The 22,226-nt window shown below is 49.9% G+C and overlaps 1 protein-coding gene across 3 annotated transcripts in view; it reads right to left on the bottom strand.

Moving 5' to 3' along the window:
* TMPRSS2 (transmembrane serine protease 2) overlaps window positions 1-22,226 on the bottom strand; it is a 34,950-nt gene that overhangs the window by 5,597 nt on the left and 7,127 nt on the right. For all 3 annotated transcript variants that reach the window (XM_019745777.3, XM_019745776.3, XM_019745778.3), the window contains exons 2-11: window positions 20,727-20,797; window positions 17,832-18,054; window positions 13,577-13,663; window positions 12,701-12,820; window positions 7,441-7,567; window positions 6,202-6,312; window positions 3,645-3,688; window positions 2,664-2,835; window positions 1,330-1,505; window positions 107-202 (exon numbers count right to left, since the gene is read on the bottom strand). In XM_019745777.3, the coding sequence (XP_019601336.3) occupies window positions 107-202; window positions 1,330-1,505; window positions 2,664-2,835; window positions 3,645-3,688; window positions 6,202-6,312; window positions 7,441-7,567; window positions 12,701-12,820; window positions 13,577-13,663; window positions 17,832-18,054; window positions 20,727-20,741 (1,171 nt within the window). In that variant the 5' untranslated portion in view covers window positions 20,742-20,797. The remainder of the gene's footprint in view (window positions 1-106; window positions 203-1,329; window positions 1,506-2,663; window positions 2,836-3,644; window positions 3,689-6,201; window positions 6,313-7,440; window positions 7,568-12,700; window positions 12,821-13,576; window positions 13,664-17,831; window positions 18,055-20,726; window positions 20,798-22,226) is intronic.

Genomic DNA, 22,226 nt, shown 5'->3' with positions numbered 1-22,226 from the left:
CCAACGTCATCCAATGATTTAGTCGTAGGACCACACTTGAAACCCAGACTTCCCGCTTCAAACCCAGTGCTATGTTCCACAGGACCTGCGTGCTCACGAGCCTCACCTTTCTCATAGGTGGCCCCCCACCCGGAAATCCAGCAGGACTGTGTGGGCTCCAGCATCAAGCCTGGGTTGGGCAGACACACGGGTTTCACTTTGTCTGTTTCAAGAAGAAAAAGCACCATGAGCTAGCCAGGTCTCACTGAGGGCCATGGGTGATGGTCTCCAGCTGGACCGATGTCCCATGTGTCCACTGCTGGGCCTGGTACCACCACCATCCTGCCCAAGGGAAATTCCGATGCCAACGGGTCCTGGCACTCTACTTTCCATCTTGGCCAGACCCCTCCGGGGTTTATAAGTTATGTGATTTATAAGTAGAATTATCTGCTAGCTCTGTTTCCAAAAATACACAATTAACGTTTCTTCAATCTCAAGTCTTCAAAAAATAGAAATTAAAAATACACAATGTCTCCAGGTGACAGAGGGTAGAAAAAAGACACCTGTGGCAGTGGCCAAAAAGATGACGGGTACGTCCCACTTGCACCTGGGAGGCCCATATTAGAGGCACTTCCCACAGATGGGTTTTCTACATCTACATTGCTTCTGAACTTGAACGCAAACACCTCAAGGGGAGAGATGGGGTTTTGCGTCTTCTGTATCCACACGGGGCTAGAGCATTCTGGATCCTTAGATGGACTAGAACGGGGTCCAAATAAGAAGCTAAGGGAAAGTCTATTTGTTTTTTACTGTCTTAAGTTGTTTTTTAAAGGATTTTATTTCCAGAATGTATGTGAAAAAATTAGACCAGTAGTTCTCAATTGGAGGCAATGTTACCCCCAGGGGACATCTGGCAACCTCTGGAGACATCTTTGCTTGTCATATCTGGTAGGGGAGGTGGGGGTAGTTCCTGGCATCTGTGGGCAAGGCTGGGGGTGCTGCTAAACGCCCTACAGCACATGGGACAACCCCACCGCAGAGAATTACGCGGCCCCAGATGGCAGTGGTGCTGTGGCTGAAACCCTTTTCTAGCCTTTCACACGTTGATGAAATCATCACTCTCCACAGAAGCAAAATGTGGTGGTCACTGCTTCCCGCACACACACAGGCACATTTTGGGGTGATCTGGCCCATGCTGAGCACTCTTCTATCGGCCCTGCCGCACGCCACCCCAATGCAACACAAATCCCTTACTTCCATTTATCAGCACATTCTGCTTCCAATCAACCTCTCCTTGAGATTTGGTCAAAACTGTTCCCACACCTGAGCCCCACACAAAAAGGTACGTACCGTTGAAAGTCAGAGGGGTCTGCAACTTCATAAGAGCAATGTCGTTGTTCTTGCTCTTGGAATCATAATTTGGATGAGAAATCACTTTTTCTACCCGGTACCCACTTCCATAGAACATGAAAGATTGTCTCAAAATTCCTGCAAAGGCTGTCCAATACCGTGGGTTATTCAGCGGTCTGGAAGACAAAGATGAACGGCGTTAGAACCACAAACAGGAAACACTCAAGTGATGATCTTCAAAAGTGGGTGACACGACTCGCCAAAAGCCACAGAGTGAGGCTGGTGAGCGGGTGTCAGGCTGCCCTCGGTCCCCACGTCCCCACCGCCTTGCCCGCACACACACCTTCCTTCTTTCCAGCCCCTGCTTTGCCTCATGGGTCACCCCTGTGTCTGCACCGGCCCACAAACCCTCGCAATTCCGAGAACATTTTTTCTTGGGACTGAATGCCTGTTGGGTTTGAAAACCCACTTCTGGCAGCACTGGGTCTCACCCATCTTTATGTGCGATGGCACTTCCTGGCGCACAGTGGGTGCTTAATAAATGCGTAGTGATGAATGGACTGCAGGTCTAATAGCCATGAAAGCATTACCTCTAAGTAGGGGTTTCCCTTTAAGAGGACCCCAAATCCAAGCGAGCCATCAGAGCCCAGTGGAAGGAACGGAAGGAACAAGCTTGGGTACTAAACGCCCCTTCCTTCAACCTGCACAACAGCCCTTGGGAGGAGCAGGCACACCTGTCTCAAGGTGCAGCTGAGCCAGACCCAGCCACACTCTAAACCAGAAAAAGACCTCTGATGAGTGGTGTTTCCTCCAAAATAGATGTGTAACCAAAAAAGGAAAAAAGAGGGGACAGCATCTTCCACAAAAGCTAACGCTGTAAGTTACACCTCCCCTCACCCTTCTCAGCCTGTCCGGGTGAGCAATGCTGTGACCAAGGGTGATTCACCCAGGCCACAGGGACCCTTCCGGCAGGGCAGCGTGAGGTCGCTGAGCGTGTCTGAGTGCACTCCCTCCAGGGATGACCACTCAGGGGAGGTCAGAGCTCCTGAGAGGGCAGCAAGGGACAGTGACGCCCCGGTCCCACCCTGCATCCTGTGCCAGAGCCCTCCATGCAGTGGACGCCCAGCGAATAACTGTGAAGGGAGGGACGTGGCCAGATGGCTCATGTGCATTAGCTCATCTGACCCTCCCAGTGACTCCCCGAAGCAGGTGCCATTAGAACCGCCACTTACTCCAGGAACCCAGAGCTTGAAGAGGTCAAAGACATCGCTCAGGGTCACATGGCCACAGAGCCACCTGCAAACCCAGGAGCCCTCTTCCCACCATGAACGTACTCCTCCACGCAGTGAGCCGCTGTCACGATCCACTCGGGGGTGATGATGGAGCCTCCGCAGACGTGGACCCCCTGGACGTGGAGGCTCACCTGCCAGGGCCAGTCCCCCAGGGCCGCACTCGTCCCACCCACGATCCGACTCTGGCGGCTCATCTTCGTGTTGACCCCACATTCTGCAGGCGACAAGCACAATAGCGTCTGGCAAGCAGAATCCGGGCCACCCTGCCCCATCCCGACACCCACCCATGCAGCGTGCACCCAGACAGCGCCCATCCCAAAGGTGCCGCCGGGCTGGTGGACAACTGTTGCCACCTCTCATCCCCTTTGTCTGGGGTCTGACTTCTAGAGAACGTGTCCTGGTCTCCCTTTGGATGGAGGGAGGACAGGACACTCCTCCAGCGCCCGAGGCCACCCCAGGAAGAGAACTTCTGCTGACACTGTGAGTCCAGACATCTAGCTGGGCATCCTGGATAACAAAGTCCCCGGGGTGTCCTTGAGTCTTAGAGGGACGGAATGCTCAGAGGCCCAAGATTCCTGAACAAAGTGAAGGAGGGCTTTCCTGGTGTGTGCAGGTCTCATTCCCCACAAGGAGGCCGGTGGGTCAGGAGGTGGGGCAGGCACCATGCCCTCTTGGTACCTAAAGGACCTTGAGCAGAGCCCGGCTGGGAAGTCCCTGCCAGGACCACTGGGATGTGTGTCCAGCAGGAGCATCTGCCGGTCCCACCTCTTCAATGAGAAAAGCTGAGCTTCAGGACCAAGACCCCAGGGCACAGGGGCAGGGCCGTCCCAGAGAAGGGAGCGCACAGATGGTGCTCGTTCTTCTGAGCAAAGGCTTGGAAGCTACAAGCAATCCAAACACAGAATGGGGCCCCCCAGCCTCCAACACCACCTCGGGGGAGCCACACGTCCCCAAAGACGGCGTACGTGTCTGAAGGCATAGAATGTCTCCTACTTGGAAGCAAAGAGGAAAACCAAGACTCACCTATACAGCGTAATGACACCACTGTTTTTGAAGAACAGACATCACTGCAAAAGAAGGGAAATTGTGGTCACAATAAATGAGGAGACACTTGACTCTCAAAATACTTAGAACTGAGTATTTTCTTGCAATGTCCTCACTCCCCTGCCTCCTCAGACATAGAAGGGTCCATGATTGAAGACTCGAATAAGGAAAGTAAATGTATAAAGCAGACAGTGGTGAAGAGCAGACACTGTGTATGGGGTTCAGACCCCAGCTGTGTGGCCACAGGTAAGTTACTTAAATGCGTTGTGCCTCAGTTTCCCCATCTGCAGAATGGGCTAATAATAGCACCAACCAGTAGGTGGTTTGAGGGTCAGCTCGCAGTAATGTCAGCCATTATTTTTATTCTTGGAATTGAAAATCATCCTCTCATGTTGTAAGGAAGCCATTTGTGGACTTTGGTTTCCTGTGACTGCTTTACATTTCTTGCATAGAAAACAGAACAATCAAGTACTTTCCCAGGAGCAAAAGAAAAGTTTCTCGTTTGGGAGGTAAACATTCCAGGCTACAGAAGCAAAGAAACAACTGAGCATTCTGCCGGATAGTGAAGTTTCCTCCTTGTGTACTGAGGGGAGATGCTGCCCTGACATCCAGGTGTTCACAGCTGGCTGTGTTCCACTGCACACCAACAATTTCACGGGGCACCAGCATCGGGCCCAACCACTGCTGGGTGATGCGGCAGGACACAGAGAAGCCCACTGCACAGTCCTGTCTGGACAGACACGCCGTGAACTGCTCCAAACACAGCAACCGTCAGCCCCCTCCCTCTGCAGTGACACGAGTGACTGCAGCTGCTTTGCCAGCCCCAGAGGTAGCCTGGTTTCATGCCACCCACCTTCTCAGAAAAAAACATTCAGATACCGATCCAAGAGTCACCCTCGCTTCCTGAAAGTATCTAATCCACAGCAAAGCCCTACTTCTTGGAACCTTCCCCAAAATGACCCAATACAAGCCCAAATCCTAAAGAAGTCCTTTACGACACCTTCCTACTGAGCTGCCTCACGGTTCCAAAGACTGCAGGTGTGTCCCAGTGGTCTTTGGCTGAGGGCACTGGCCATGCCACGAGGAGACACCTGCCCATTTCCTAAATGTTTTCTAAGAATCGTAAGGTCCATTCTCCTGGACACAAAAACGCCAGCATCTGGGCACACAGTGGCCACTCACCAGCCTCACTCGGAGCAGAGAAACTCGGGACCAACAGATGCCTTCGGAAAGCAAGAGGAAAGACGTCCTCCCACCCCTGCCACGTATACGGGACACCATGTGCCAGGCAATGACCTCTTCTTTCCTCCACACGTGGCATCCACCTTATGACATGCCAAGGCTCTCACCGAGAGTTGGCAGCCTCCCCTCCCCTGCTCAGCCCTGAATCCATGGAAGACAAAGAAACACTCAGCCTTTACAGAGCCCAGGCAGCTGTGTTTAGCTTCTCCAGTGAGCAAACCACAGCCTCACTGTTTTGATGGGTCCACCTGGCCATGCACACCTGCCCTGCTGGGCTCACCCTGTCACATTCCCCCTAAGATAGACAGGCTCCGCGGAAGTCAGTCCCCCGGACACCTCAGCCACAGGCCACCAGGAATGCAAAGGAGCTTTCAGCCTCCCACTCACAGGAAAGGAGGGGCTGCGTGATGAGTTCGTCCTCCCCTAAAACAGCACCTGGCAGGCGGGGCGTGATGGCCTGGCTAGCCACCTGGGGCAGAGTGACAGGGACCTGGAGCCGAGGACGTCTCATGCAAAGGACACCGTCTTTTAAGTCAAAGAACATTCAGATAATAATGAGCCTGGGAAGACTGAAGCATTTTAAACACAAGTGCAACAAAACGAGCAGTTGAAGCCTGCTCCTCTCCCTCACCCTCCTAACCGGTTAAGCCATCAGTCATGCGACCTGTCCTTTGGCTTTATTTCCATCCACAGGACACACCGTGACCCACCCAGGACCACAAGGCAGCTTGGAGGTACAGGAAATGTTGGCTGAACTGAACTAGCCTCTCCTTCCCCAGCCCTCGCTGAGCGTCATCTGTTACTAGGGTTGGGGCTGGGGACCAACCATCAATGCAGCCTGGGACTGAGGGGGTTCCGGGGGAGGAGACTTCTAGTGTGGAAATCGGCAAAGTCCTGGGCAAGCAGGATGAGTTGGTCACCACGCTGGGACCCCGAGGTGCTCTGTCGCATTCCTAGAGACACTCCCTGACACGCAGTAGGTACATCTCTAATGTCTAGAGTGTGAAGAAAATCAACAACGTGAATTCTGTTTTGCAGTGTCATCAACACCATTGAGGGCAGGGGCCGCAAATGAAATGGCACGTACATGCCACCTACGCCGCTTCCCCAGAATGAACCCCGAGCTGCTCAGGGTGATCGGTCCTGCTTGGAGTCCCATCTCCTCGTGAGGAGAGACTCACCACCCCCGGCATCACAGCTCAGGGAAATCAGGCTCAGAATACTCATTTCCCACGATGCCCCCAGACATTCTCAGTATAACATTATTTCCAAGGAGAAAAGAAATCACAACTACCTGTGGTAGAGTTTTTTATAGAGATCGGTGTTGCCAGCACTTATGTTCAGCTTCATAAAGCTGGTGGCCCCGCTGTCATCCACTATTCCTTGGCTAGAATAAAAACTATTCCTACAAAAGGCAGAAAATCGTATTCAAAATGATGGTTCAGTGGTAGGCAATCACAAATCCAATGCTATCACAATACGTCTTTTGTATGCTGTTCAGATTAAGAGAAACACCTTAGCATTTTGGAAAACAAAATCCCAAATTCTAATCCAATGATTGTTATAACCGTTTTACAATCCGATAACCCTGAAGTGTCAGGTAAAAGTCCTCTGTTGGTTGTGTTTCTTCTAGTTTGGGTTTGGATAAAGAAATGATGAGAACAAGGAGATGTGAGTACATACGACCTAACAAAATGTACAGAAGTTAAAATGCCCCCAGTTATAAATACAGGTCCTGAACCAAGATGGGGGCTTCACTATGTCATGCGACCCTGCAATGTGGGGGTGGCATTTTGAAGTATTGCACTAGCTGCAATGCCAACTTTCTTATCAAGAGGTCATTCATTTTGAGAACTGGCATATAGAGAACACCCTAGAATTGCATGGAAGTCACACTGGGACACCCCCACGGAAGAGAAGGTGGTAATAAAATCATACAGCCTTTCCCCGTGAGGCCAAAGGGCAGCCTAGATCTCCCCAGGGGTGCTTCAGTGAGCCCTGGCTGGGCCTGGGGGGATCTCCCTCCCCCTCTCCGACCTCCCCCATGGCTGTGCACAGAAATGAATTCTCCTACATCTGTCTGATGAGCTGTTCTCTCCTGTTCCAAAGCCTGCAGTGCCTCCATGTGCATACAGTGAAGGTCGCATGTGTGCCATGAAGGTCATACAGTATCTGTTCCTGCTCACCTCCCCCATCCAGCCCTCCCCACTCACCCACCCCCACCCCCACCCACAGAGGCCCTCAGTCAGCATCCTGGCCCCTGCCGACCACAGCGCTGGAGGGTCCTGAGTAACCGGAGTGGGTGGAGGTCAATGCAGGCTGTGTGACAGGAGCGACACTCACTAGACTCAGAGAGAAAGCAGGGGTGGAAGTGACGGGCACAAGTCCCATCTGCTGCTTTCCCACATCAGCTTTGGGAAGGAGACAACTTTGGGGGGGGGGGGGGACTTAAGCACTGTCTTAAGTTCCCACTGCCTGTCACGGGCATCCTGGCCCCGCAGCCCCTTCCTGAGGCCACGGGCCCCACGCTCACCTGTAGCCCATGTCCTGGCACGCCGCCCTCCCGTAGTTCTCGCTCCAGTCGTCCTGGCATACCGGGTGCCAAGACTTCCTCTGGGACGAGTACACCTGAAGGATGAAGTTTGGTCCATAGAGGCGAACTGCACAAAGGGAGACGCTCTGTGAGTTTCAGACAACTGTCCCCACGGCCACGTGAGCCCCACCCTGCGCCCGGAGGTGGCAGTGCTGGGTCCCCTCTCTCCAGGCGCCGACCACACACGAGGGAGGCCAGCAATCTAGTCTCGCCGCTAAAAAGTGCTCTTTCCCCAGAAGAACGGAAAACAGACACGACTTGTTCACAGATGCTGCCAGCAGCCTTGCTCACAGCAGCCAGAAGGTAGAAGCAACGTAGGTGCCCATCAGCTGAGGACGCACAATATGTGGTCCATCCACACAGTGGAATATTCTTTGGCCATGACAGGGACGAAGGGGCACATGCTACAGCGTCAGGGAACCTTGAAGACAGTGCGCGGAGTGACAGAAGCCAGTCACAAGTGCTACATGCTGGCTGATGCCATTTCTATGAAATGTCTGGGGCAGGAAATCCACAAAGACCAAAAGTGGGCTAGTGGGTGCTTAGGACTTGGGGGAGGCGAGGAAGTGGGGACGGGGCGGTAGTTCAAGATTTCCTACTGAAGTGATGAAAATATCCTAAACTTGACGGTGGTGATAGCTGTGAATATATGAAAGCCACTGAACTGTACACTTGAAAAGGATGAATTTTACGGTATGTGAATTATAGCTCAATAAGACTATTTTTAAGAAATAAATGAGTAAGATAAAAGGTTTTTGAAAAATGCTCTTTCAACAATTGCTCTAAACAGCAAGTCAACTCTCTCTCTCTCTCTCCCTCTCCCTCTATCTCTCTCTCTCCTTCTCTCCTGTACCCCCCAAAAAACCCCTGGACTCCGGCAGAATGCCCAAGGATGTGCCAAATACCTGGTGTAGGGCTCGGCCTCTAAATTCACTGTTCAGCCGAAACAACCATAGCTCTTTTGTTTAAAAAGATAAAACGTTATGAAGACAGTATAAGCCCCCTCCCCGTTCCATTCCCTCATCTTTCTCCCTAGAGGCAACCACAACCTCGAATTCTGAGAACATTTCCTTGTAGAGGAGAACACAAGTGGGTATTCAGAGTGGAATTCTACTTGGATTAACCTTGCTCTGTTGTTTGCGGGGAACTGTGTGGGGCTCAGAGTGTAAAATGAGGACCGGGTTTTTCTCAGGCCTCATTGTCGCCTCCGTCTTCGGCCCGACTCACCGGACAGCGTGACTGACATTCCTCCATGAAATACCAGCCTTGGTCTGATTATTTCCCAATGCTTCTGTGACGACTGACCCGACATGCCATCTGTGCGCTAGCCAAGTGTGATGCGAGTGGATAAACAAACCTACCGCAGCCAGACAACGGACTATTATTCAGCTAAAAGGAAGTGAGCTCTCAAGCCAGGAAGAGACATGGGGGAACTTCAAATGCACCTCACTAAGTGAATGAAACTGATCTGTGAAGGCTACGTAATGTATGATTCCAAATGTATGACATTCTGGAAAACGCAAACCATGGTTAAGTAAAAAGGTGAGTCACTGCCCGGGTCTGGGGTGAGCAGGCAGAGCACAGAGGATTTGTAGGCAGTGAAACAACTCTGGGTGATACTACTGCAAGCGCATGTCTTTGTACATGTATCCAAACCTACTGTCCGAAAGTAAATACATTATGCATCGTCTACAGCACCAAGCGTGAACCCTACTGTGAACTAAGGACTTGAGTTAACAATAACGTATCAACGTTGGCTCATTGATTGTAATGCAAGTACCACACTAATGCAAGATGTTAAAAACAGGGGCGACTGTGGGGGGAGGGGAACTCTACTATCTACCCTAAAGAACAGAGTCTACGAAAATTTTTAAAGTAAGCAGAATTACATATACTTCGAAAATTAAAAATAAAACTGACACTGTGATAGAAAGTGAGGGAGACATTTCATTTTTCATCTGTGGACAGTTTGGGGATTTTTTTTCCCTTGCAACTACCTGCATTCACACGCTAACTAGGAGAAGATGGCAGGTGATGGCCAGCACTGCAGCACGTCTCCAGCAGGCTTTTCTTTAAGCATTAGGAAAGTTTTCAGCTTTCCTGAGGTTTAATTGACAAATAAAAACTGTATATATTCAAGGTGCACAACTAGGTGTTTTGATGCCCCTATGCATTGTGAAACGTTCACCACCGTCAATTAGAATATCCATCACCTCACATGGTTGCCCCCTCCTTCCCTCTCTCCCTCCCTCCTTTCCTTCCTTCCTTCCTTCCTTCCTTCCTTCCTTCCTTCCTTCCTTCCTTCCTTCTTTCCTTCCTTCCTTCTTTTTTGTGGTGAGAACACTTAGATCTGCCCTCAGCAAATTTCAAGTGTCAAAAACAGTATGTGAACTGTGTCACCTCAACCGGCTCTTCCATTTCTGTCTGACACTTGAATTCTCACAGAGCGTAGCAATAGACGAAGAAAGTTAATTAATGTTAAGAATACATACATATGCTTTGCCCTTGGAAAGAAAGCTCTGCACACTTTCTTGAACAGTTTCCACGGCCGGCGGTGTTCTTTAGTGTTAGGAGATGTGCATTTATGCGGAGCACAGATTAAAAGCACATCACATGGTGTTCTCTCTAATATCGGTCACACACAACGTCATGTCCGTCTGCTTTGTTTTATGTAAACAGTCAACATGGAAATGAGATAATCCCACGTGGAGGAGGGCCTAGTGACTTATAAACTCTCAAGCCCTTCAACCCAGCAGTTTACTTCTGGGAACATGTCCTACAATATGCTCTTGTGTTTGGCACACGCATGTCACAGCAAAAGGGCGCCAGGGAAGAAACTGGTATCAGGGGCCTGTCCAAGCACCAGAGCACTGGACAGCAGAGGGACAGGGGGAAACATGGTTCCAGGATGTGTCACCCAATGCTGGAGAGTCACTTGGGTGGTAACCATTGGGAAATGGGGGGATTAAGCATGCAAACAATATTTGTTTTTTTATGCAAACACTCTGGAAGGAGAAGCAAAAAACTCCTTTAGTTGCCCCTAAAAAAAAAGTGATGGGCTGGTGAACAGGAGTGTGTGTGAGCGTGTATGTGTGAGTGTGTATGTGTGAGTGTGTGTGTGGTGTGTGTTTGCATACCTGGTGTGTACATGCGTGTGTGAGTTAGGAACACAACCCAGCTCTCTCCTCCTCCCGCTGGCTTTGTTTCCTGTGTGTCTCCTTTACTGCTCTCACAGAACACTTCACTTCTGACACGGCTGGTCACCAAATGTGCTTGGGGCTTTGGCCCACACCAAGCAAGTCTTCATACAGCCGGGTGTTCTACCCTTTATTCTGATGCTGCCTCCCTGGAGACAGCGTCAGATCCCACAGGACAAAGGCTCAGCCCCACGAGATTGCCCCCTTCAGAAACCAGTCACAAGTCCAGGTTGTCTGTCACCCGTGCTTCTGACCAAGTGGAGGTTCTCATGACCCCCTCCTCAGGCCGATTAATTTGGTGAGGGCATCACAGAAGTCAGGAAAACATGCTTCTGTTATGGGCTTATTAGAAAAGGATAAGACAAAGGACCCAGATGAACACGCAGATGGAGAGATGCGTAGGGTGGGGCCCATGGAAGTGCCACCTCCCAGGTCCCCGCATGCCCACCCGCCCGGAAGCTCCCCGACCCTCACACCATTGGGGTTCATGGAGGTTCCTCACGTAGGCAGGTTCGATCATCAACGCCATGGTCAGCTCTCCTCTCCTGGGTGGGACTAAAAATTCCCAGCCTCTGACCGTGGCTTGTCCTTTCTGGTGACCAGCCCTCATCCAGGAGCCATCCTGGTGCTCTCCCAGAGTCACCTCAGCAGAACTAAGACACTCCTCACCCAGGGAATGACCAGGGTTTCAGGAGCCCTGTGCCAGGAACTGGGGTCAAAGACCAAACATTAGAACCAAAGATGCTCCTAGTGATCTAATCACTTAGGAAACGATAAGGTTTCAGGAGCTTTGTGCCAGGAGCTGGGGCAGAGACCAATATATGCTTTCTATTGTGTCACAGCATGTGAGTGTATATGAGTGTGTGTGAGTGTGTGTGTGGGCAGAGTGGGGGAGGTGAGACCTTTAACTGCATACCCTCTGTTACTTCCTGAATTCTGATCTGTTCGCATATATTAACTCTTCGAGTGTTTAAATAAATACAACTTAAATATCAAGACAAGAGAAAGTGCGTCCAGGTCACATATGAGACGGTCCTGCTGGAGTTGAATCGCGCATGCACGTGTGGGAAAACATCAGAAGCCATTCCACCTAATACCGTAACCACACTCTACTCAACCTCAAAAACTTCCTACTTTAGTTCAGAAAATGGTGACAAATATATTATCACTGAAACAAAGGCAAGGCACTCCACTGAAAGTTTAAGGAGCGAGTGAGTCACTTGCAAGTACAAATAGTCCCCGGCCGGGAAGCATGTAACGCTATTGCAGGAGCTCCTGGCACCGAGACCAAGGTATCGACCTGCAGACACAGTCAACCGGGCAGAGCAACCATGCAGGGCGAGCACAGGGCCCAGGCTGCCTCTCAGAGGAATCCACGAGCCAGGACCGACAGTACAACCCACGCAGGGACGGCGACCTGCAAACGGATGTGCAGGAAAGGAAACCTCGCCAAGATGGTCTCAGGAGAAGAAAACTGACCATGAAGCAGACAAAGGCTTTCTCCAGCATTAACTGTGTGAAACATTATTGGCTCACAGGACGAGTCTTTAACTCTGGGTGTGTGCACTTACACAATAGAAAGTTCGTGAACTTAATTGTCCGTCCTTGTACACGTGGACATTAGCACGACTCCCAGATTCAAACATCATTTTCCCCATTGCAGCCTGTTACACAGCACGCTCGCACCTTTACACTGAAAACTCTGCCATGCAGTGACACCCTGTAGCAGTAGGGAGTGTGAAGGTCCCAGTGACCCTGGCCTTGTTGCGTGACACCCACCAGCTGTGTGACGTGGGGCCAGAAGCACACCCTCTCTGAGCCTGTCTTCTCATCTGCCAATCGTGGTTAACCTAAAGCTCCAGGTCGGGACTGATGACATAATGCATCAATGTGGGGGACACAGGCCTGCACCGACGTGCCCTGTATATGGCGGACCCCAGGCGCCCAGGCCCCCTGGGTGGGGGGTGCCTTCCCACGGCCAAGTGCACAGTCCCCTGACTCACCGCACCGGTTCTCGTCCTCCCCGCTGGGGCAGTGCAGGATCCCGTCACACCAGTGAGAGGCACTAACGCAGGTCCCCGAGGAGCCACACTCGATCCCGGACACCGAGCACTTGTTTTCCACTTGCAGAGACAGGAGGGACATGCCAGTCAGGCTCAGGAACCAAGGGAGCCACCTGGCACCCCCCAGAATTCCGTTGTCTGCCCCACATGACAGAGGGAAAAACTTTCTCCTCTTAATTTGAAAAGGAGGGGAGGTGTCCTTGCTGCTCACATATCAAAGGAACCAGGGCTGGGGGCTTATTCCAGGGCCAGTGGGAAGGACTTCCCGCCTTGCATTTGGACAGCGCTCCACTTTGTCTCTGCCCCCAGGTGACTCCTGTGAGCCGGCACTGCCCCAGGCTGATGGAAGAGACTGGGCTGCGTTCAAGGAGGTGGGGGGGGGGAAGGGGGGGCACAGCCAGCCTGAAGCAGCCACTGCTGGAAACTGTGATACAGGGGTCCAGGTGTGGCCCCCAGGTGGGGAACCTGTGCTCATGAGTGCCAGGTGGCACCTAGTGCCCCAAACCACTGGGTAAACTCAAATGCTTCTCCCAGCATGTGTCAATACCACACAAGTGGCACGGGACTGTGACAACTCATAGATTAGGATGGAGCATGCAACCCACATGAGATTGCCTGCTTCCAAGAATGGTTATTCATGCATCACCATAACTCAAGAGAAGCAGAGAAGACGGCTCGTCTTGTAAGACAGAAACTTCAGCAAGGGCTACGGGAGGGTCCCGCGCCCAGCGAGCAGGGCTCCTGTAAGCTTGGGCACCTGGCAGCCCGCCTCTAGTAGGCCTCTCTCCTGCTTCAAGGTGGCCACTCCGCACTTACTGAACTTCCAGAGCAAGATGGCGGCCACCACTGCTCCCACGAGGATGGCCCCCAGGGAGAAGGTGATGCACAGCGCTTTCTTAGTCTCTGAGAAAAAGAAATGAGTTTACAAGTTAGTTGCAAAGTTTTCTTCAAAGTCACACTCTTAGATTCAATCCACTATGTTTATAATATAGGCTATCAAGAAATAATAATTTCTTATGCACTTAAATGTGTGACTTTGAATGTGAAGAACGTGTCCTGGAGGAGCCTTGATTGTTCCAGAGCACTAAACTTTATGCTTTTTGGAGAATCAAAGCAGGAAGCCATGATATGAAGCAAAGTGCACTAAAGTTAAGCTCTCAAAAACAAAAAAAGTATGGTCTTAAAATAGAAAAAATGAATGGTTACGTAAAAAATTGGCTGAAAGAGGAAAAATACCTTGTTTCAGTAATTACACACATAAGCAAAACAATAATAAGTTACCCCAAACTATTATCTCCCCATCAGTGGCACTCAAGGCAAAATAATAAATTGTCCCACCCAAGGCTATTAGTGAGTGGACACTACAGACCCACACTGTCGCATTCCAGCCACTAGCCACATGTGGCTATTTGTACTTCAATTAATTGTGGCTAAATGGTGTTACATAGTTATGCAAATTCAAGTGCTCAGTGGTCAGTGGCTGCCACACTGGACAGTGCACATGCAGAAAGGACATTCCTGCTGCTCAGGAAGGTTCTGACAGTGGCCCTTTGGTCTGAGAGTAGGAACATTTCAGATAAGAAAAAAGGCATTTGGGAAAGGTCACCAATGTTCTCTAATCAAAACAAACTGACATGCCACTGTAGGTCGGAGCGTAAGCCAAAAGTTGCATCCAGGTCTGGAGGACGGTGCCAGAAACCCCACCCCCAGTAACTGATCCATGGAGGGCAGCCCCAGCCCCAGGTGCTTCTGGGAGCTTATCTTGGAAGGAAGGTGAAGAGGTGGAGGAGACACAGGGGAGTGGGCATTTAAACGGACCCGCCATCCCCCTTAATTTATACAGGGGACACCCAGGCTGGACAGGAAGAGCGTGGGGAGGCCTGCTGTACCTACACGGGCACATTTGTGCTTTGGGAAGTCAGCCGGGGCGAGAAATTCAGCCCTGGAGTCGATGGACCAGAACTGACCCCTCTGCTCAAAGCCACGCCTCACATTTCGTCCTCACATTCTGCTAATTCCACAGTCTGTTCTCCAACCCGAACAGGTTTAGGAGCCTGATAACCCATTTCCTGGCCCCATCCGCAGAGATTCTGATTCAGGTGGGGCAGAGGGAGGATGAATTTGCAGTTCTTACAGGCTCCCAGGTGAGGCCAGAGCCAAGGTCTGAGGAACGCCAAGTGGCACCCAGCCACATCATCAGAACTCGCCAAGAGCGATTATTTCTGAGGCAGGCAGGGTGGAGTCTCAGGGGCAGCTCTCCCGGGAGAAATTCCAAATGGCCAATCTGACCCATTGGCCAAGGATAATCTCTTCATTGGGGCGACTTTTCTGTATGTCATTTTATCTAAGATACAAGAACTTGACAGGACAGTTAGGGAATATTAAATTAGGTGGTGTTACCTGACATTCAGTGGCAATCTGCGCTGCTCTGGGCAGTGGGGACCCCTGGTTTTACTTTTGGTGGACAAGCATTTTGACTTGCTGGTTTGCAACTGCGCCTATTGTTGAGTTTAATTATAACTTACTATCCATTTTCCTTCATCATCATCAATTTAGTCTACTGTTGATTCAGCCCTACTGTTTCTAGTGTCAATTATTTGCGTCCTAGGCTTGTTGACCTTCAATTCTCCAAAACCCAGCTGTGATTCAGTGTGAAACACCTATGACTTGCTAAAGCAAAACAGATACATTAAATCCAAAAATGTCCCTTGTACTCCTGGTGGGAAAGCTTCTGATTTGTGCTAGTTAAGTAACTCGCAAAATACTGTCAAGGTTCGGACAAGGCTACATGCCACATGATTCCAACTGGACAATACCCTGGAAAAGGCAAAACTATGGAGCCAGAGAATAAGAAGGCCTGGGAGGAGGGAGGAAGGGAGAGATGACCAGGGGGAGCACAGAGGATTTTTAGGGAATGAAACTATTCTGTATGGTACTGTAATGATGGACACCTGTCACTACACATTTGTCCAAACCCATAGGAGATACAATAAAGAGTCTAATCCTACCTGAAAACTATGGACTTCAGTTAATATGGGCTCATATGAATCAACATGGGCTCATCGTTGCAACAGACAGAGGCACCACACCAAGGTAAGATGACGGGAAATTTTGGGGGTGAGGGAAGGTGGTATACAGGTGCTCTCTCTACATTCAATTTTTCTGTATGCCTAAAACTACTCTAAGAATAACAGTATGTTATTTTAAAAAAATACTTCCAAGGCCAAACATTACACTTATAAAATATATTTGTTTCTATGTGTTATAAGCCAATAAAATGTTCTAAGAATAATACCACGGTAAGTTCAGTGAACTATTTTTGAGTTTAAAGGGCAGTTTTAGAATGAAAAATCCTATGTGTAGGCTCGTGCCCTTCTAAGAATAACCGACAAGGGATTTATATATCCCTGTCAAACTGCCTGTCTTTACCAGTTTCTCCCTTGGAAAAGTGGAAATGTGGGAGTCAGGAAAGCCGGCTCTTTCTGTCAGCCGGGGTTGGATGGTCACCGGTATGAGTGCCACCCATTTAACATGCTGACCTCAAGAGGGGACCCCTGGCTTCTGACCACTGTCCTCTTTGTTTAGGAGGCGGGTACCACTGCCAGGGTTCCTTAACCCTCTTCACCTGGCTTCCTTCCTGCCACCATGACAGACTAAGAGTGGGGTTCTCAGCCTCGGCACTGCTGCCATCTTGGCTGGTCATTCTTGGCTGTGTGGGTGTCCCGTGCACTGTAGGATGTTTAGCAGCATCCTGGCACCTACCCAGGAGATGCCACTAGCCCCCCCCCCCCAGTTATAAACAACCAGAACTGTTTCCAGACAAATATCCCTGGGGGTCAAAATCGCCCCCCATTGAGAACCACTGGTCATGACCTATCCAACCAACCACCAGAAGGACATCAGAGCAATTTCCTTGAGCAGAGAGAAACTAATAGAGGGACAGAGAGAGCCAGGAAAGGAGACGGGATGATGAAGGAGGAACCGTGAAGGCATAGAAAACGTGGGAATAAAAGAGGGTAGAGGTTGAGAGACAGAGGAGCAGGCTGGAAACGCTGTGTGTGAAGCGTGAGGGGAGCAGACACAAGTGTTGGGACAGAAATACAGGACGGCAGTGCTCGTTAGGAGCTGGGGATGTCTGGGAGGGACACAGAAAGGGGGCTTCAAATAGCACAGGTATTATTTCGATGATGTATGATGTGGTGGTGGGTACATGGAAATGCTCTGTTACTCATCTTCAACTGCACAAGTATGTGTCTATCCCAAAGTAAGACCGAAAACATTATCATTTAAAATGTTAGTTGGTACAGCCACTGTACTAGTTTTGTAATTGGACTAGTACCAGCTGTACCAGTCCACTGCCGTGCTAGTTCTGTCTGGGCAATTCCTAACACTTAAACTAGTCTGCATCAAAATTCAGAGGGTGTAAGGAGAAGGGGTCTGGAAAGAAAGAAGACAGAGTGAGATGCAAACAGGGGAGATGAATGAGAGGGTATAAGAAAGATATGGAATTAAGTGATAAGCGAAGGGCACGCACCCTCGACCTCTCAGCCCTTCTCTACATCCAGCCACAAGATCATTAAAGCCAAGAGAAAGTCACAGAAACTTCTGGGCCCCAACCACACCAGCCGCTTCATTCACTGAACACAAAATCCTTATGGGGCACCTGCACCCCGACTTGTTGTATCCAGGGAAGTGCCACAAAGAAAGGTCCGTTTATTCCTGCAGCAGGACTTTACCAATTCATTAAAGATAAACCACGCAGGCAAGAAACAGTACAGAGACGCCCATCTTGAAAGACCACCCTGGGTGGTACAGGCAAAGCTGGGACAGGAGAGGTAAGGGAACGTGAAGACCTTTCAGCCCAGGGATTCCCGCAAGTCCCTGAGCAGGAGAAGACACTCAGCGGCTGACAGTTTTGACACAGCAGAGGGAGCGGGAAAAGGCACGTAAGACAGACCAGCCCCAGCCGCCCAGCATGGTTGGCCACAGCAGGTGGGAACAGAGCCCACTAGAGAAGGCAGACCCCAAACTCAGTTTCCATTGTAGGAAATAAACACAAAAAGTGTCCTACTTGAGGTACACAGCGTCCCCGACGGGGATTTGGGCTGCGTGTGGATGGCAGGTGTTGAAGTGTGCGTCATAACCCTCGGGGTGTACTGGGGTACCACAGGCGTGTAGTACGGGGCCGGATACACCGAGTAGGCACTGGGGGCCACAGCAGGCCGCGGGGGATAGAGGCTCTCGGGCTGGTATCCATGGTTTTCGTAGTAAGGTTCAACACCTGGTGGTGATCCCTAAACAATTAAAAAGACAATGAATACTACGAAACCGTAGTGACCCTAAAGGTTAAATGTAGACCCCACTGCACTCAGACAAGGCATTAGAAGCTTCAGACCCTTTTAAGGTGTTTATACTTATGCCAAACGCTGAACTTATCAAGAATAAAAACTAACCAGAATTTTCAGTTTACTGTCAATAGATTTTGTTTTTGTTTTTGTGCTAGTCATTTTTTTTTATTCAGGTATAACCGACACGTAACATCATATTAGCTTCAGGCATACAACACAGTAATTCAATATGTGTATAAAAATTATGAAATGATCACCACGATAAGTCTAACTTCTATCACCACACATATTTATAAAGAATTTTTTCTTACGATGAGAACCTTTAAGATCGACTGTCTTAGCAGCTTTCAAAGATGCAACCCAGTCTTGGTAACAACAGTCCATTATGCTGTAATTACTGTGTTTCTCCGAAAATAAGACCTAACCGGAAAATAAGCCCTAGCATGATTTTTCAGGATGACGTCCCCTGAACATAAGCCCCATTGCGTTTTTTGGAGCAAAAATTAATATAAGACCCGGTCTTATTTTCAGGGAAACACGGTACATCCTCAGGACCTAATTATCTTATAACTGGGAATTTGTACCTTTTTGACTCACCCTTAACCTATGTCACCATTCACTTCTTTTTTGTGACATAAAGAAAAAGTAAATGGTTTACAAACCATTGAAGTTTAGTTAAAAAAAAAAAAGCAAATAAAGAAAAAAATGTGTCAAAGTCTGGGAATGAGTCCATACCCTATGCCTTGAGAATGGAGTGCAAAGTTATAAACTAGTGATACCGGAATTATAATGAGAATAATAATAGCTGACACTGGAGAACTGACCTGCTTTCATGACCTTGAAACCTTGAAACCTTGAAATGATCATGACTAAGATGATTCAGGAGCAATTGATACACCCATTTTGCAGAGAGCAAAGTGAGCGATAAAGTTAGGAAATTGGCCTAAAGGATCACAGTATGCACGTCACCATGCAATCCCTTTTCTTGCCCCTCTTCTCTTGTAGAATCACATCACATTTACTCACTATCTCTCATTAATGAGCAGGTACCTGGTTTACAAATGGGGGCTGCTCGCAGCTCTGCCTAAATAAACATCTTTATACAGCACAAGCGTTTGTGTGGAGTTCTGTGGACTTCTGTGGCTATGTCCCTGCGAGTGGATTTTGAGTTCTGTGGACTTCTGTGGCTACGTCCCTGCGAGTGGATTTTTCTGGGTGCAAAAGTGAAAGGGACTGACCCAGCCATAGTGTTTTATTCTCAGCTCCACCTTTGGGCTGGTTTCTATGTTCTTAGAAAGCCCTTCTCCGCTCTTGCCACTTAAAGATTGTTTCTCTAGGCCTACCCTTTAGGACCCGCCCCTCCACTCCCCAGCGGGCCACTCTGGACCCTGCCCACCCGCAATCTTCTCCTGCTTCAGCTCCCCTCAGTCCCACTGGCTGGGAGGCCACTCTGCCTCTTATCAGTGTCTGAGGTCCCCATGCAAACCTTCTTCCCACTCGTTAATTTCTGCCCTTGTTTCTTGTTGACTGTGATCCCAGAGAGGACCGGTGTTCTCAACAGAGGCAACTTAATGCTTAGAATTTGAAATGGAGCCACCAGGAAAGTGACAATAAAGAAATGAGCCAAATGTGGGCTCCCAGAGTTAACTTTTGCTTAATAACTCACCAGTGCTCTCCTTCAAAAGTCCAAAGATTATAAGTCTGAACCCAAGCAGCAGGCAGAAGGAGAAAATGACATGTAATCTCCCATCTAAATGGGGGACCAGGGGCAGAACCAGCAGCACGTGTGTCAGCCTCTATCTGTAGCATCTGAGAACACACCGTCCAACCCAGGAAAGGCTGCAGCAAGCACCGCCATTTGTCCTGGCGGATTCCCGGGCAGTGGATTTGAAATTCAAAATGAATCCAGTGAAAATATATACCAGCAACAAATAAAGGTGGGGGAGCTAGAAGTCTGTTTTCCAGATGTAGGATCTAGAAAACTGTTATTAACCGCAACTCTTTCCTAAATGCACTTATTCCCAGGGATACGATGAGTTGGTGAGATATGATGGGGAACAGGGATCATGCATTTGCCTCCAATGGGGGTGGGGAGGGGGTAAGGGGGCGGCTCCAGGAAGAGACACAGCCAGCCCAACGCCTCATTCAATCATGACCTGTCCTGTGTACCAGTAAGTCGGGCTACAGGATGGTCTGCTGGCCCACGTGCCCTACACACTCTTTCTTCCCCAGGACTTACTCCCTCTCAGCACCATCCTCCCTCCATCTATCCCCACACCGAGCCCGAGCCTGGTCCCCTGCCCACCCCCACCTTCAGAGCAAGAAGAGAAGAGGTGGCAGTGAGACGCTCATCTCCCCACACCCACCCAACAGCTCTGAGACTCTCATGGGGGCAGCTGCTGGGTGGCCACACCCTGCCTCCTTCTGCTCACCTGTAATCTAGGGAATTTCCTGACCAGCATCCACAGAGCACACACAGTCCGGACATATGGCCCTTAACAAGGTGAGCAACATTGTTAAGGCCCATGTGATACACCTCAGGGAATCACAGAAGAAATAAGGGGACAAAGAGGGACGAAGAGGGACAAAGACCCGGAGGGTAATAATTCACCACTTACTGAGTTTAAAGCCATCCTGACTCTATTAGCAGCATCAGGTAAAGGCAGGTATTTGAAACCTTCAAGACGACCTAGAAGAAAGAATGACAAAACTGTAATATTTCCATACCAGTTAGTGTCTAAGAGACAGGTAGAGAAAGAACTAGAAGGCTGTCTAGGTGACAGTCACCGCTCCCCAGAACGAACAGCAGCATTGCCCCTTCACCTCTACCCCTGGCCCCCACAACCTGCCACACTGGAGCCTGGGACTCGCTCATAACTCAGAGTTCAGGGCTGGCTGCACCCACACAGCTCTCACAGGGGACCGAGTCCCCCCGCACCCACCACGTTACAACAGGAGAAACCAGGGATGGGACACACACACACACACACACACACACACACACGCACCCATCACGTTCAGCAGAAGCTGCAGATGGGCAAACATGTGGGTTAACTCCCTGCAGCACTACCTCCTGGAGGTATCACTGGGCAATAACGGAACGGCTCTGACTCTCGGACAGAAACAGACGTAATAATCAGCAGTGTCTTGTTTGGTTGAGGCTTGAACGAGAGGTGCAGGCCGACAGCTCGGTGCCAGGCACCAGTGACAGCGGGCACCATTGGAGGCTCCCTCGCTCGCACCTGCAGTGTCCGTGGGGATGGAAGTAGCCGCACACCCTGAGCAGGGGGTCTAGAACTTAGTACCAGAGGCCACACCTGACTTTTTAAGGAAGCCATATGGACGCTCCCAATTCTTAACAAACATATATGTAAAAAGAAAAAAAAAAGAAAAAGAGAAAAAGCTGGAAAACACATTCACACTGACCCGCTACTCCATTTACCAGCCCAAATCTAGAAGAGATTGAAATTCAGATCTAATCGTTTCGGTGGTTTCTAAGGTTAGCAGTACTGAAAAGAAAGCTCTGGTTCATTTGTTCACGGACATTTGTGAACGGTTCACCGTAATATCAAGAGCATCAACATGGAAACTCGGTAGGAAAGCCCCATCTGACACCACTCTCCCTCGCAAGACCAAATGAGGGCGTTTACCCGCCCTCCCCTGCTGTCTGGCCATGACCAAGGAGTGCTTCGAGAAAAGGCCTTTGCAATCATCCGCCCACAAGACTGCATTCCCAAAGAGAGAGCTCTGGGCTTCAAGGCTGGCCAGGTCTGGTCTGAACATTTCCACCTGGCAAATGGCGGCAGGCAGCATGGCGTGTGGGTCAGCCCGTGACCTCTGGGATGAGTCCCTGGACCCAGACCCCAGCTCAGTCCCTCACTAGCTGTGGCCTGGGGCAAGTCGGTGAACGTTTCTGTGCCTCAGTTCCCTTGTCTGCAAAAGGCAATAAAAATAGTACCCACTACAGGGTTGTTGGTATGAGATGAGATGAAACTTGGAAAGCTGTTAGTGCCTGGCACACAGTAAGTGCTACATGGATTTTTGTGAAATTAAAAAAAAGTGATCGTAAAGCTCACAGACGTGGAGCGGCCTGCTGGGGGGAGGGGCGGATGGCAGCA

Source organism: Rhinolophus sinicus, chromosome 17 (assembly GCF_057876585.1).
Source record: "Rhinolophus sinicus isolate RSI-liver-muscle chromosome 17, RSI-T2T, whole genome shotgun sequence".
NCBI classification, from domain to species: Eukaryota; Metazoa; Chordata; class Mammalia; order Chiroptera; family Rhinolophidae; genus Rhinolophus; species Rhinolophus sinicus.
Note: the sequence above shows the minus strand (reverse complement) of the source record. Positions and strands in the feature narration are given on the sequence as shown.